This window comes from Apodemus sylvaticus, chromosome 12 (assembly GCF_947179515.1).
Source record: "Apodemus sylvaticus chromosome 12, mApoSyl1.1, whole genome shotgun sequence".
NCBI lineage: Eukaryota > Metazoa > Chordata > Mammalia > Rodentia > Muridae > Apodemus > Apodemus sylvaticus.
Genome location: NC_067483.1, coordinates 78,440,779 through 78,455,639, shown reverse-complemented (window position 1 = coordinate 78,455,639; position 14,861 = coordinate 78,440,779). Strand labels below are relative to the sequence as shown.

The following is a 14,861-nucleotide window of genomic DNA, read 5'->3' as shown; positions in this document are numbered from 1 at the left end:
CTAGTATTTAAAGGCTTTAACCGCCCTTCTAGTCCACCACCCAGCAGAGGTAGTGGAAAGGAGAGGTTAGTAACCAGAAAGTTTTACTTCACTGGTCTGTCAAGATACCTCACTGGGTCCAGGCTCTAGCCACCAAGCCTGAGGACCCGTGTTTGATCTCCAGGATCCACGTGTCAGAAGGGTCCATACTCCCCTAAATTGTCCTTTTCCCTACCCTCTTCCCCAGCCTTCCTTGTAATTTCAGATTACAAAAGACAGTCATAAATACAGAAAAAGCCCAGGTCAGTGAAAGATTTAACAAACAATGTGTATTTCCTCCAATTTGCCTTTGCCCCCCATTTCTCTGTTCCACATTTCTGAATCCAGGGTCGTACCCATTACAATCATCTGTAAAATGTCACCCCAGCTTCACTCGTCTGGATCTCAGCTAGACTTGGGCCTGCTTGGTGCTCTCACACGGGCTCGGAGGTGGGTTCTTGGGAGAGTTGGCTGGGGTCAGGGGACCTGGGGTGTGACCTGCAGAGGGGTGTGAACTTTGCGGTTCATCTGGGTTGTCTCCTTGGATAACCGGCGAGCTGGGGATTATGGTGGGATTCGGTGCTTGCTGTACAGTCTTTGTGGCACATTTCTTCTGTTTCTTCTGACTGTCGGAATCAAAGGGCTGTTGGGAAAAGGTAGGCATTTCTCATTAGGCCTAGATTGTTCCCAGTCGGCCGGCAGGAGGAGGTCAGGGTTTGAATCAGAACCGTTAAATTTAACCTCCCCTTGGGGATCTTTTCTACTGGGGTTAGAGGTGGGGAACAAGGGGGCTTCTTCATTTTGTTCCTTCAGACCTTAGTGATTAGGGACTGGGCAGCCTGAGACATATTTGGTTAGAGGTCCCCTCCCCTTGCTGGAACAGTGATTGGCAGAAGTTTTGAGGCTGGAAAGCAATGGAGTCGGTGGGGGCTTTGGTTAAACAGGAAGGGTAGATACCTTGCCTGAGATTTCAGGACGCAGCCCATTACAGGCATTGAGCAGGTCAGGATTCTTTTGGATCCATTTGGTGATGGAGTCGGCGGCAGCACTTGTACGGGCAGTCAAACTCACCCGAGCAGGTGGTATCTTCAGGGGCATCTGCCACGTACCCATGAAGGAACCCCAGGGACTTGCCTAAAGGAAAAGGGGATCGCTCACCAGGTCTTCATGGATGGTAAGTGTCTGATTGGCAGGGCTGGCGGGATTCACGGCCATTCTGCTGTTTTGCCAAATGCTTCGTAAGGAAGCGCTTGAGAAAGCGTCTAAGGCCATGGGTTCCCAAGTAAAAGGGAGGCAGGCGTCTCTGCCGCCAGTTTCTTCTGTTCAGCTGTTTTTCAGCTCCTTTCCTTCCAACTTAAAATTTTCTATTCTTACGCTAAGTGTGATACAGGAGTCCTGTGCATAAATATTGTCATCTGGAAACATTGTTTATTATTATTATTGTTTATATATTTTCAGGACTTCCATGTGCTAAGCACAGCTCCATCATGGTGGATGGAGGGTCGGGGCATCACAGATTAGACTTGAGTTTTCTGTGTGACGGTAGCTCTGCTGTTAAGCCTCAGCTCTTTCTGTTGGTTTTGAGACAGCATCTCTCTCTCTACTCCTTGGCTGTCCTGGAATTCGCTGTGTAGACTAGGCTGGCCTCAAACTCACAGGGATCCTCCTGTCTCTGCCTATTAAGTATTAAATCGACCCTGGGATTAAAGGTGTATGCCACCACCACTAGCTAGCGCCTCCTTTTTTGGGGTATGAATGGGGGTGGGGAATCTCACCTTGGAACGGGGCACTGAAGGCAAGAGATGACCTCGATCATTGGCGATGATCTGAGTGTAACCTTCATGGGCAGCGATTTTCTGTATTTTGGGGCGGAAAGAGAAGTGCCTGAAGTGAAAAGAGGGACTTGCACCGGGCGGTGGTGGCGCACGCCTGTAATCCCAGCACTCTGGGAGACAGAAGCAGGCGGATTTCCGAGTTCGAGGCCAGCCTGGTCTACAGAGTGGGTTCCAGGACAGCCAGGGCTACACAGAGAAACCCTGTCTCGGAGAAGAAAGAAAGAAAGAAAGGAAGGAAGAAAGGAAGAAAGGAAGAAAGAAAGAAAGGAAGAAAGAAAGAAAGAAAAGAAAAGAAAAGAGGGACTACTGTTCAAGGGGTAAGGGACTTGGGGTAAGGGACTTAGGTGACAGGAACGTGAGGCCAGTCACCATAAACTGGCCTTGGAGGGGCACTGAGCTCAGAATACCTCTTTTGTTGGCTTGGCAGGAGACCAATTCTGCAGGTACGTGGGTAAGTAAGCTTTTTCATACTGTGGAGAGAAAAGAGGAGAGAGTTCCTGTGAGACTCAGAGGCTCACCCGTGAGATGGTGATGCTGTTCTCTACAGTTATGTGAACTCTCACTCACTGTGACAAGGGTCTATAGGTATGCCAACGTACACACAACACAGAAAGGAGAGAGCTAATGCAGAGAGAGAGAAGAGGTTGTGTCTGGTTTTGTCATCCTGCAAAGTGAACCCAGGATCTTGTGCATGCTAGGCAAGTATGAGATTATAATCTGTTTGCTCAAGATGTGTACTGGGGGTGTAGCTCTGACTTACAGTGCTTATCTAGCACTTACAGAACCCCTGGTTTGCTCCTCAGCACTAGAGGGGAAAAAATGAATTTTAAAGAGCTGGTATAAGATAGGTGTGTGTGTTGGGGGGGTGTTTAGACTATTTTGGTTTTTTTTTTAATGCAATTAAATGTTAACGTTTGAGGTTTATTGTGTTCTACTGAGCATTACAAAATTTTAATTTTAATTTTCACATAGCTGCTAAAACCTTTAAAATTATGTTTGTGACTCACTCTGCTGGGGACTGCTAGATTAGACTGAGGGCTGGTAACCAAATCCATATTGCTGCCTGCTTTTGGAAGGCCAAGGGGCAGAAAACACCACTTGTATTATTTATTCATTCATTCATTCATTCGAGGCTGGGCTCCACCCTTCTGTCCCTGCCTCCCAGGCAAGAATGGTGTTTATTGGTAAAAATGAAGCAACCATTTGTGTTGCTTTGACAGAAGTAGTTGGCCAAGATGGCACAGTTCTGTAAGCCTAACACTTAGCAGAGTGAGGCGGGAAGGTTGTGACTTTGTGGGCCAGTCTGGAGAGGTAGGTAGTAGTAATACCTTACCCACCCACCCACACACACATACATAATACATAATCGAAGAAAAAAAGAACACTAGACTTGGCATACTAAATAAGGAAAATATTTTCTCCAAAAGAATTCCTAAAATGTGTAGACAACACTTTGGTTTGTTTGTTTGTTTGTTTGTTTGTTTGTTTTTCTTTTTCTTCAAACAGTATCTTACTACAATATTCTGGCTGGCCTGGATCTGTAGACTAGGCTGGCCTCGAACTATCAGTGATTATTTTGTCTCCTTGTTCTAATTACTGCAATTACAGGCATGTACTACCATTCCCAGGTTCGTGTATATTTATATTTTCATATTTTCTCTCTCTCTCTCTCTCTCTCTCTCTCTCTCTCTCTCTCTCTCTCTCTCTCAGAGGGGGCAGGAAGGGGTTCTTTGAAGCTCAGGCTAGCCTTGAACTCGGTATGTAGCCCAGAATGCCTTGAATACCGATCCTCCCCACTCAGGGATCACTGGGAAGTATCTCTACACCGATTTTTTGAATTTTTCCAAAACAAATTAGTGATAACTTTCATGTAAATAGATATGACTTTGTTACTTGACTTCAAAGCCTGAACTGTTTACGCTGGCCTATAAAAGTAAAATCACTACTTTCTGGCTTGTGTTCTACTAATTTAACTCAGATTCTTCTGGCTTGTTCCTGGACCCTCCCATCCACGAGATAAAGCACCACCTCAACCCAGTCATAACCCGATGGGAAGGGGTGAAGAGGGAGACCTACCTGGTTGGCGCTGTAGTTAGTGGCCATGATCAGGCGCTGTTTACACGTGTTGCCTGGCAACTGCAGGACAGCCTTCTGGGAGTAACTCCCGTCAGCAGGGGTTTGGCTCCCTTATGTGGTTCACACTACCGGCTTCCTTTCTCTCTGGAACTTAAGTTCATTTTCATTTTAGAATATAGAAGCCCAAACAAACATAAGAAAATGAATTGAGAAGTAGCCGTGGATACCTTGAGCACCCGATCCTCCTGCCTCTGCTTCCAAAATCCCGGGACCACTGGGGAGGACGGCTGGACTTGCCTCAGTTACTATACTTTGAATTTTTCCAAAACAAATTAGGGATAACTTTTTCTTTCTTTCTTTCTTTTTTTTTTTTAAGGGATAACTTTTGTGTAAATAACTCTTTCCCCAACATAAGTTAACTGCGCTTCAGAATTTCCAGGTTGTCTCTGAATGACATCTTCAACTATTTAAACAAACTTTGGGGCCCCCCTCCCCCGCCCCCAGAGCTGAGGGTGTGAGGTGCTGTGGTACAATGAACTAAGCCATTGGCTCCCTTCACTGAGGCCTCTCAACCGTCACTTCCTGTAGTGATGGCCTGCTTTGTACACGGAAGGATAAGGCGAATGAAACGTCTAGACGCTGTAAACTCGCGGTGGGAACTGGACGCTGCCAAGATGCTGCTCAGAGAGCAACAAAGGCACAGTGTGTAGGAAGAAGACGACTGGTTGTTCCCAGAAGGAAATATGTCTTATCCTTGGTCCTTAAGTGATGACTCCTGTCTCCTCCATCGCTCTACAGTCAGTCACAGGACCAAGATCTATAGCTTCAGAGTGTTGGATAGGATATGGCAAACAGGACCTGGGGGGGCAGGGAGGAGGGAGGGGGAAACTGAGTAGGAATCAGGGCCCAAGCCTATTAGCTATAAAACCAAGAAACCCTGAGAGACTCATCTAAACTTCTGTTAAGTCCATCTACTCGTCTCTTGGGGTGTTAGACCTAAAGAGGGCTTGTCAATTACATAGTCTTGTTTTAAAAATAAAAAAATTAAAAACCCGAGTTGTCCAAAGATACTTAAGAGTCAGATATGGCTATGCACACCTGTAATCCAGTATTCAGGAAGTGGAGGCAGGAGGATCTCAAGTTTGAGATCAGCTTTAGCTACATAGTAGGACCCTGTCTCAAAAAAAAAAAAATAGAAAAAGGACTCCTGAGGCCCCTTCCTTCCTGGGGCTGTACAGGCAGTTAACTGTTGCTGGGGGAGGGGCTCACAAGGCCACACCCTTTATGCTAATGTTTCTGGAGAGGGCAAGATCTTTTCAGTGTTGTAGCCAGGTGGTCCGTGTTCCTGAAAATAACCTCCCACTTGTGCAAGCACCTCTGAACTCAGCGAGGCGCACACACTCACTTACACTCAAGAGTATGGTGAAGCCTTTAACCTCAGAACTTAGAGGAGTCAGACCCCTTATCTCAACAACCAAACAACAAGAACAGAAGTCCACATAAACGTGGGCAGGAGGGCATGGTGGGAAGCAGATGGGAATCCATTGGGAGGGGGAGGGGCACAAGAGGGTGAACGAAATCAGAATCCTCTGTGTATGAAAGTGTCACAGTGAAACCCATTATTATATAGATCATAGATGCTGGTTAAAGGGCATGGGTGGGGGGTGGGGAGCTGGAGAGATGGCTCAGTGATTAAGAGTGCTCTCTTCCAGTGCAGCCAAGTTTACCGTCCCGGCACCCATGGCTCTCAACCTCTCTAACTACATCTCTGGAATCTCACGCCCTCTTCTGAAACAGCAACCCCAACTCACACATATGATTTAAAAATTTTTATCAAGAAAGCAAGCTGCAATGTGGTAGTTTATACCTGCAATCCCAGCCTGTGGGATGCTGAAGCAGGAGGATTGCTGCAAGTTTGGGTTACCTGAGACTGCCTCCAAAATTCAGTAGGGAGATAATTGTTAGTTCTTCCCCTAAAATCTTTCTCCTATCCAACACACCCAGCATAGCGATACTCCTGACCCTTCCAGATAATGGGGTAAGAACCGCTCTTATTATAGGCTCTGATATTTCACAGTTGGGCCATGTGACAGAGGCCAGTAGCACTGGCTGCGCTCTGTCCCCGTGCTTCTCATTACTCTCGAGTGATGGAGGACACAGGAGTTATTTTCGGATCAAGGACTATCTCTGCTCTCAACATCCATTTTGCCCACAAGAGGCAAAGTGACAGCTGTGTTCCCATGGCTTTTCTGGGAATTGCTGTCTTCATTACCAGCTATGAAGGTGGTTTTTCCTTGGCTCTGTGGGTAGTGTATGAACTCAGACCTAAGTGAGGACAACCGTTAATGTCCATCCTGGAGCCAGTTATCTGGGTGAAATTCTGTGCTTAGACTACGAGGCCTTAGAAAATTCATCTGCCCAGGGTTTTTGAGACCTTGCATGAGAGATGAAGACTGTCTGACGTCAGAGCATTATCTATGTGTAACATACCCTGGTAGGCACTTCATGCAAACAGGGCTCAAGAATTTTAACATTGTTATTGGCTTAAGAGCGCCCGGGGTGGGGGTGGGGGTGGGGGTGGGAGGTGAAGGTGATGGTGCACACCTTTAATCCCAAATTTTGGGAGCCAGAGCTGGTAGATCTCTGTGAGTTTGAGGTCAGCCTGGTCTACATAGTGAGTTCCAGGCTAGCTGTGGCTACACAGTGTTATGTGTCTCAAAACAACAACAACAACAACAACAACAGTATCCAGAGGTGACCAGCAAGATGGCTCAGTGGGTAAAAAAAACCACTTGCCTGAGAAGCCTGATGACATGAGTGTTGTCGCAGAACCCAAGTGGAAAAGCCAGCTGTACCTGTGGCCACGTGCCTCTCTACCTAGACAGGCGTGCAAGACAATGCCCACCCCAGGATGGCGCAGTGGTTAAAAACACTGACTGCTCTTCCAGAGGTAGGTCCTGAGTTCAATTCCCAGCAACCATCTGGTGGCTCACAACCATCTGTAATGGGATCCAATGTCCTCTTCTGGTGTGTCAGGAAACACTGATAGTGTACTTACACGCACATATATACATATACATATACACATAGCAAATAAAAATAAGATAGCCTCCACCCCTTGCCTGGAGTGCAAAGCAGGCAGAAACAAGAAGATCTACAGGAGAGGTTTTCTCCAATTGTCTTAGCGCGCGCGAGTACGAACATACACACACACACACACACACACACACACACACCACTCACACTCAGACCTCTTCAGTTTATCTTAAACAGGCTAAGCTACAGGTGTATTTAAACTACTCCAAGGTAAGAAGCAAAGCCTTGGGCTGGAAGTCCAGAGGACTGGAGGGTAGAGTGTGGTCACAGGAGGGATTTCACTGGAGTGTAGAGTGTGGTCACAGGAGGGATTTCACTGGGGGGTAGAGTGTGGTCACAGGAGGGATTTCACTGGAGGGTAGAGTGTGGTCACAGGAGGGATTTCACTGGAGGGTAGAGTGTGGTCACAGGAGGATTTCACTGGAGGGTAGAGTGTGGTCACAGGAGGATTTCACTGGAGGGTAGAGTAAGGTCACAGGAGGATTTCACTGGAGGTAGAGTAAGGTCACAGGAGGATTTCACTGGAGGTAGAGTGTGGTCACAGGAGGATTTCACTGGAGGTAGAGTGTGGTCACAGGAGGATTTCACTGGAGGTAGAGTGTGGTCACAGGAGGATTTCACTGGAGGGTAGAGTAAGGTCACAGGAGGATTTCACTGGTGGTAGAGTGTGGTCACAGGAGGATTTCACTGGAGGGTAGAGTATGGTCACAGGAGGGATTTCACTGGAGGGTAGAGTATGGTCACAGGAGGGATTTCACTGGAGGGTAGAGTATGGTCACAGGAGGATTTCACTGGCGGGTAGAGTGTGGTCACAGGAGGGATTTCACTGGAGGGTAGAGTGTGGTCACAGGAGGATTTCACTGGCGGGTAGAGTGTGGTCACAGGAGGATTTCACTGGAGGGTAGAGTAAGGTCACAGGAGGATTTCACTGGAGGGTAGAGTGTGGTCACAGGAGGATTTCACTGGAGGGTAGAGTAAGGTCACAGGAGGATTTCACTGGAGGTAGAGTATGGTCACAGGAGGATTTCACTGGAGGTAGAGTATGGTCACAGGAGGATTTCACTGGAGGGTAGAGTAAGGTCACAGGAGGATTTCACTGGAGGTAGAGTGTGGTCACAGGAGGATTTCACTGGAGGGTAGAGTATGATCACAGGAGGATTTCACTGGAGGGTAGAGTGTGGTCACAGGAGGATTTCACTGGAGGGTAGAGTGTGGTCACAGGAGGGATTTCACTGGAGGGTAGAGTGTGGTCACAGGAGGATTTCACTGGAGGTAGAGTGTGGTCACAGGAGGATTTCACTGGAGGGTAGAGTATGATCACAGGAGGATTTCACTGGAGGGTAGAGTGTGGTCACAGGAGGATTTCACTGGAGGGTAGAGTGTGGTCACAGGAGGATTTCACTGGAGGGTAGAGTGTGGTCACAGGAGGATTTCACTGGAGGGTAGACTGTGGTCACAGGAGGATTTCACTGGAGGGTAGAGTGTGGTCACAGGAGGATTTCACTGGAGGGTAGAGTGTGGGCCAATGAAAGGGCTGGGATGTGGCTCACGTTGGTAGAGAGCCCGCCTCACAAACAGGAAGCCGTGGGGTCGATCAGGTGGTGTCCAACTCTTCTAATCCCAGTGTTTGGGATGTGAGGCAGGAGGATCAGAAGTTCAAGGCCATCCTCAGTGAGGAAAGGTGTTTGGCACGCAGGTCTGACAACCCGAATTCTATCCCCAGAACCCACCTAAGACAGAAGAGAGGAGCCACCCCCATGAGTTCTCTGGCCACACAGCATGCACACACATGACAATGATAGATGATATTGATAAATGAAAGGTTGAAAATAAAATAATAGAAATATAGCAAGAGAAGACTAGAGACTTGCTTTACTTTGAACTAATGGATCTTTTACAAAAATGTCTTAAATGTCCTTAGTTTTTGTATAGATTTCCAAAGACAAGATCTGGATGTAGTTCAAGATAAGGCAGGAAGAACCCTAAGGTCAAGGTCATCGTGTACCGAACTATACAGTAAGAACCTTTTCCCCCTAAAGAAACCAAGCCGGGCGGTGGTGGCGCACACCTGTAATCCCAGCACTCTGGGAGGCAGAGGCAGGTGGATTTCTGAGTTTGAGGCCAGCCTGGTCTACAGAGTGAGTTCCAGGACAGCCAGGGCTACATAGAGAAACCCTGTCTCGGAAAAAACAAATCCAAAAACCCAAAAATAAATAAATAAATAAATAAATAAATAAATAAATAAATAAATAAATAAAATAAAAAACTGTAGCCGCCAGCAGCTACATGTAAACCGGGTTACCTGTTGAGAGAATTTTGGGGTCATAGGGAAGAGAAGCGAAAAGAACGTACGGCCAAGTCAATGTTCACTGATCAAAGCCGTAAACTTTAATGGCGCCGGACCTTTTAACAGTTTGGGCAAACCCTCCCCCCAGACTCCAGGCTGAGTTCCGGTGGAAGTTGTCTAGCTTCTCTTGGAGGTCTTCGTCTTGACTGCTCCGGCAGCTGGGTGGGTCACCTGTTTAATTCAGGAATCCCTATACCAGGAAGAACAATGAACTTAACCTTTACTACGTGCACTCCACCCTAGGTGGAGCAGGATCCTGGCTAACTGGGAGAAGTTAACCTTGACCAAAGTCAAACTCTGACCAAGTGCAAGACTGCCCCAATATGGCTCTGTACATGTCCTCCCTTTTTTTATTAATTTGAACACGAGGAGGTAGAAAACAAGTGGATAAATATCCTTCATAAGAAGGCGGGCCTTAACCAGGAGGGGAAGCATTGACCGTAATTCCTCTTAAATATTGTATAACGTCTTTTTCAGAGGAGGGGTAATAGGCTCCCTTATTATTTTAAGGACAGCCTCTCGACGTTAACCCCTATGCAATTAGGTGTACTTCCTGGGGACTCAGAAGCAGAAATTCACCTCCCCATGCAGTGCTTTGCCTCGCACGTCTCGCTGGTACCCATGTTTGTTCATAAACAAACACACATAGATCTGAGTTCTATGTGGCTCCCTCTTTGGAGATCCACTTGTGTAAGTTTTGAAGCCAGGGGGGTCTGCAAGTGTCTTTAACAGACATGTAATCTCTCCATCCAGGTGAGCCTGGGTGGAGACAGCCAGTCTGCTTAACAGACAAGGTCAAGAGTTAAAGGTGGAATAGGATTAACTTGTCCCAGAAGTATCCAATTCAGTTGTAAATTAACAACTTTAAGGACACAAAGCTTGGCCTCTGAGGTGGGAGAGGTAGCCTTGTGAATCAAGAGATATGCTGTTACTTCTCAGGAAAAGTGGAGACTATATGTTAAATTAACACAGCTGGCTGAAGATTGTTAGCCATCTTCAAAATTGGAATCTTCAAAATTGGAATTATTTCTAGACCAGTCTATGGTTGAGTCAGCTGAGCACAATAAGGAGAAGAGTCATTTTAACTCTTCTTTAGATTAATTTTTCCTAAGCTAGCTTAACAGTCTCTATTTTCTGTCCCACAAAGTCTAAAAGCTTGAAGCTAGGCAATTTATCTAACCTGGGACATTTAACAATTGAGGTAAGTCAAGAACATATATCCAATATAGCTCTTATGTTACCATGGTCTGGGCATTCAGCAAGCACACAGTCAGCATATCTTCTGCAGCATTCTGTGGAAAAAACAGAGGACATGCCTTCTCCCCCAATATTAAATCAGGATCATGGCATATGTTAGTAAGTGAATTCCTTCATTTCACCTAGACATCAATATGCCTAATTACAAGATGTCATATACATTTAGCAAGGAGTTTCTTGGCATCCAATTTTAAAATTTTAAAATTTTCTTAAAAACATGTAAGCATAATTTAAATTATATGCACAGGGACACAATTTCCCCTCTCTTCTTTCTTCCAAGAAGATATTGTTTTATTAATTTAAGTTGGAACACAAAGTATAAACCATAACATAGGCAATAACTATGTAATTATATAAAATATAGTTGCTTTTTCTGTTAGAGCAGTTGTAACTAGACAGCCTAAAAATGAATCATTAGTCACATGTACATATTTTTTTAATCTTTTAAATTAGAAATATGAATATCATTTATCTGTAATAACTAAGTCCTCTAGGATTAACACCATTACGTGGTAGAGGTAGAAATTGAGGACATCAAGAACAAATCTTTATAATTTGATGTGCACAAAATATAAAATTATTTCAAATACCTAAAGGACAGTCATTTAGAGAATATATCCTTTGTTCTTAGAAATTTGAATCACATTTGTATAAACTGTAGAAATTAAGAATTAGCAGTATTAAAAATGGACCAATTTTAAGCAATTATAAACCATGAGCTATGTATATCTACTATTATTAAAAGCTTGACCTTTAACATCTTAAAAATAGCTGCTATAGCACCCAATTCAGGTATCTGTGTTGAAGCAGGGAGAAACTTAAAGGAATAAACATGTGATCTGATAGTACAATTATCTTTTGGATAACAATTATTAATTTTGCCTAAAAATGCTTGTCATGTAATAGACCAACCATTAATAATAAATTTGATTGTTGCTTGAAGCAAGGAACAAACGTTTCCTACCTTGAAAACAGAGGTTTAAGACCTTCTGTGGCAAGCTTAAAATGAGGTAAATATAAGATAAAGCCAATTAATATATCCTAACAACTTTTGAAAGCCATTTACCTAAAAATTCTAAAAGTCTATAGGAGCAAGGGCCTGTAACAAACATTCTATGAACATTATACACTGAAAATTTTAAGATCTTAACTTCTAGTATTGAAACAGAGACAAAACACTTTTTCTCACAAGACATAAGGCTGTTAGCCATTCCTTGAGGCAAAACTTTCTAATGAAATTGTTTTGTTGTCTCTTTAAAATTAGAAGCAAATGCTTTTATAATTATCAGAATGTAAAGCAAAAAACCAACCCTTTAAATTTACAATAATTTTATAGGGAGTAGACAGGCCAAATGTTAATGCTTTTATAGCCTCCTTGACCTTTCATAGATTTGAACTGCATTTTAACCCACACCTGGATAAGTCAAAAACTTTTTTTTTTCTTTTTTTTTTTTTTTTTTTTTTTTTAAAACCAAACACTCCCTAGGTGGGGCCTGTAAGGCAGAAACAATTTCTCAAAACTTCCTCACTAGCTTCCCCTGAGGCAGCTCTAAGCTTTGCATTAACTCAAATGTAAATTTTTTTATCTGCCCTAGGATCCACCTTGAGTCCTTGGCAAGGACATTGTATGAGATTCCTCAAATGTAAATATCTTCTAATCTGAGCCTTTTAACTAAGACAGGATTAAACAAAAGAAACCTGTAATTTCATGGTCAAAGGAACCTACTTGATATCAAATACATTTCTACAGAGATCTCCTTTTTAATCTTGGAGGGTTAAATTTTGCTCCTACCATTGTAGCCTATAAACTTGTGGAAAAGAGGCAATGGGCCTCTAAAACCCATAGCTGCATCACTCTCAAAATTATCTTAATTACAAAATGTTAACAATTACGAGCCTGCAAACTGAAAACTGTAGCCAATGACACACTGATTTTTATTGTAACTCAATGTTTTCTTGCAATATTAGAGCACAATTGTAATTTTGGAAGCAAATCTCAATTTTAAACAATCTATTTTCTTTAAAATTAATGGCAAACACATATTTACAGCACAAGGTTTGTATGCCAGTTCTTATGTTCAAGTGTATAACAGTGTAACTTATTAAAGAGACAATATTTTAAATCTTAATCTTCATTAAGTCTAATCTCCAGGCCAAGATTCACATGAAACACCATGCCAATTTAGGAGCGTCCCAAAGGCCTGTATTTCCTGGATTGCGTCATGCCACGTGGTGTTCAAAATGGCGACTACCCTAAACTACCAGCCTTAATCGTCATGCCACGTGTTCAAAATGGCGACTACCCTAAACTACCAGCCTTAACCATCATGCCACGTGTTCAAAATGGCGACTACCCTAAACTACCAGCCTTAACCTAACTTTTGTTAATAACATTATACCTTTTAAATCATGTGCAGTGACTTAAGCCAATACTCTATAGTCAAGACATGCAAAATATACCTTTAAATCCAATTATAAACAAGAACAAGGCATGAGTGGCGTTAGGCCACGTGTAGTTAGTTAAGATAGCTCTAACACTGAATCACCAGTTTTAAACTAACCTTTTCTTAATAACACTATACCTTTTACATAATAACCAATTAATTTATAACTCTTTAGTCAAGAAATGTAAAGCCTTATATCATTAAAACCAATTAGAAACAAGTATAAAGCGACTACATGAATTTCACAAGCCAAACCAAGGTCTTCCCAAATCTTGAGGTTTCTGGGCTTTAAGAGCGGCTTTTTCCCCAGCCATGTTTCTGTCTTGGGTGAGTGAGCTACGCTGCTGCAGCGTGGCTTTGAATCAATCCCCACACAAACTGTGGCTAGCTCAAGAGGTTACCAGCAGATGTAATCTTTACCAATTTTTTCTTTTTAACATGAAACAGTCATTCACACAAAGACACAGAGAGGACATAAACATACACATAGACAATCGGTGCACCGGGACAAACACGGAAAGATACACAGAAAGTTAAGCGTGCTTGTTAAGCAATTGCATCCATTTTCCTCTTTAAACAGCTCTTAGAAGCTGTGGACATATGCCTATTTTTAAAAACCCCTTTCTTTTCGCCGAAATCAGCTCTTACGAGCTTTGGGCAAATGCCTACCAAATTCCTTCCCCATATTTCCCTATCTTATCAACCCAAGCAGTCCTGCGCTGGGTCCACGCAGTATGCTTGAAAAACTGTATCCATTCCTTGCACTCACAACCATAGACACGAATTCACTAGCGCTAGTTTTGCCCTCTATGTTGCTTACCGTGCGGACACCATTAATTTTCACCTTTTTCTGCGAAGCTTCGCTGGATAGGGCTACCTCAAGAAATTCTCTCGTGCCAGGTCGCCCCACGTTGGGCGCCACTATGTAGCCGCCAGCAGCTACATGTAAACCGGGTTACCTGTTGAGAGAATTTTGGGGTCATAGGGAAGAGAAGCGAAAAGAACGTACGGCCAAGTCAATGTTCACTGATCAAAGCCGTAAACTTTAATGGCGCCGGACCTTTTAACAGTTTGGGCAAACCCTCCCCCCAGACTCCAGGCTGAGTTCCGGTGGAAGTTGTCTAGCTTCTCTTGGAGGTCTTCGTCTTGACTGCTCCGGCAGCTGGGTGGGTCACCTGTTTAATTCAGGAATCCCTATACCAGGAAGAACAATGAACTTAACCTTTACTACGTGCACTCCACCCTAGGTGGAGCAGGATCCTGGCTAACTGGGAGAAGTTAACCTTGACCAAAGTCAAACTCTGACCAAGTGCAAGACTGCCCCAATATGGCTCTGTACAAAAAACTAATTGAGCAGATAAAGTGAGGTGGTTGTGATGGCGCACACCTTTAATCCCAGCACTCAGGAGACAGAGAAAGGTCCTCTGATTTCAAGACCAGCATGGTCTGCAGAGCAAGGTTCAGGACACCCGGGACTATACAGAGAAACCCTGTCTTGGGGGTGGGAGGGTGGGATCAATACTGTTAGAACCAGTTACCAGTTTTGATATAATTTTTTAAAGATTTTATGTATGTACATGAAAGAGAACAACACACACATACACACACACACACACACACAAATAAATGAATAAAAACTTAAAAAACAAAAATCAAGCTAGGTTTGGAGGTTTAAGAGGATTGCCATGGGTTTGAGGCTAGCTTGTGTGGGGTAAAGTGAGCACTGCCACCTGCTGATCAGGCCTGGAGCAAGAATGAGGCCTAGATGTGTTTGAACCCTGAAAATCT

The 14,861-nt window shown here is 44.0% G+C and overlaps 1 protein-coding gene across 1 annotated transcript; it reads right to left on the bottom strand.

The window, feature by feature from the left end:
• Positions 1-282: 282 nt before the first annotated feature.
• Positions 283-4,372, bottom strand: Cfap126 (cilia and flagella associated protein 126). Its single transcript, XM_052200986.1, has 6 exons — positions 4,157-4,372; positions 3,930-4,079; positions 2,261-2,323; positions 1,794-1,874; positions 976-1,152; positions 283-661 (listed from the first exon to the last, which is right to left on the bottom strand). The coding sequence occupies exons 2-6, from the start codon at positions 3,954-3,956 to the stop codon at positions 428-430; spliced, it is 582 nt and encodes a 193-aa protein (XP_052056946.1). The 5' UTR covers positions 3,957-4,079; positions 4,157-4,372; the 3' UTR covers positions 283-427.
• Between the last annotated feature and the right edge of the window lie 10,489 nt (positions 4,373-14,861).

Excerpts from the sequence above, each read along its gene's own strand:
- Cfap126 (XM_052200986.1), bottom strand. The coding sequence starts at position 3,956 with ATGGCCACTAACTACAGCGCCAACCAG. Across the intron at positions 1,153-1,793 it reads CTTCAGTGCCCCGTTCCAAG|GCAAGTCCCTGGGGTTCCTT; the intron begins GTGAGATTCCCC and ends CTTTTCCTTTAG. Across the intron at positions 662-975 it reads GTCCTGAAATCTCAGGCAAG|CCCTTTGATTCCGACAGTCA; the intron begins GTATCTACCCTT and ends TTTTCCCAACAG.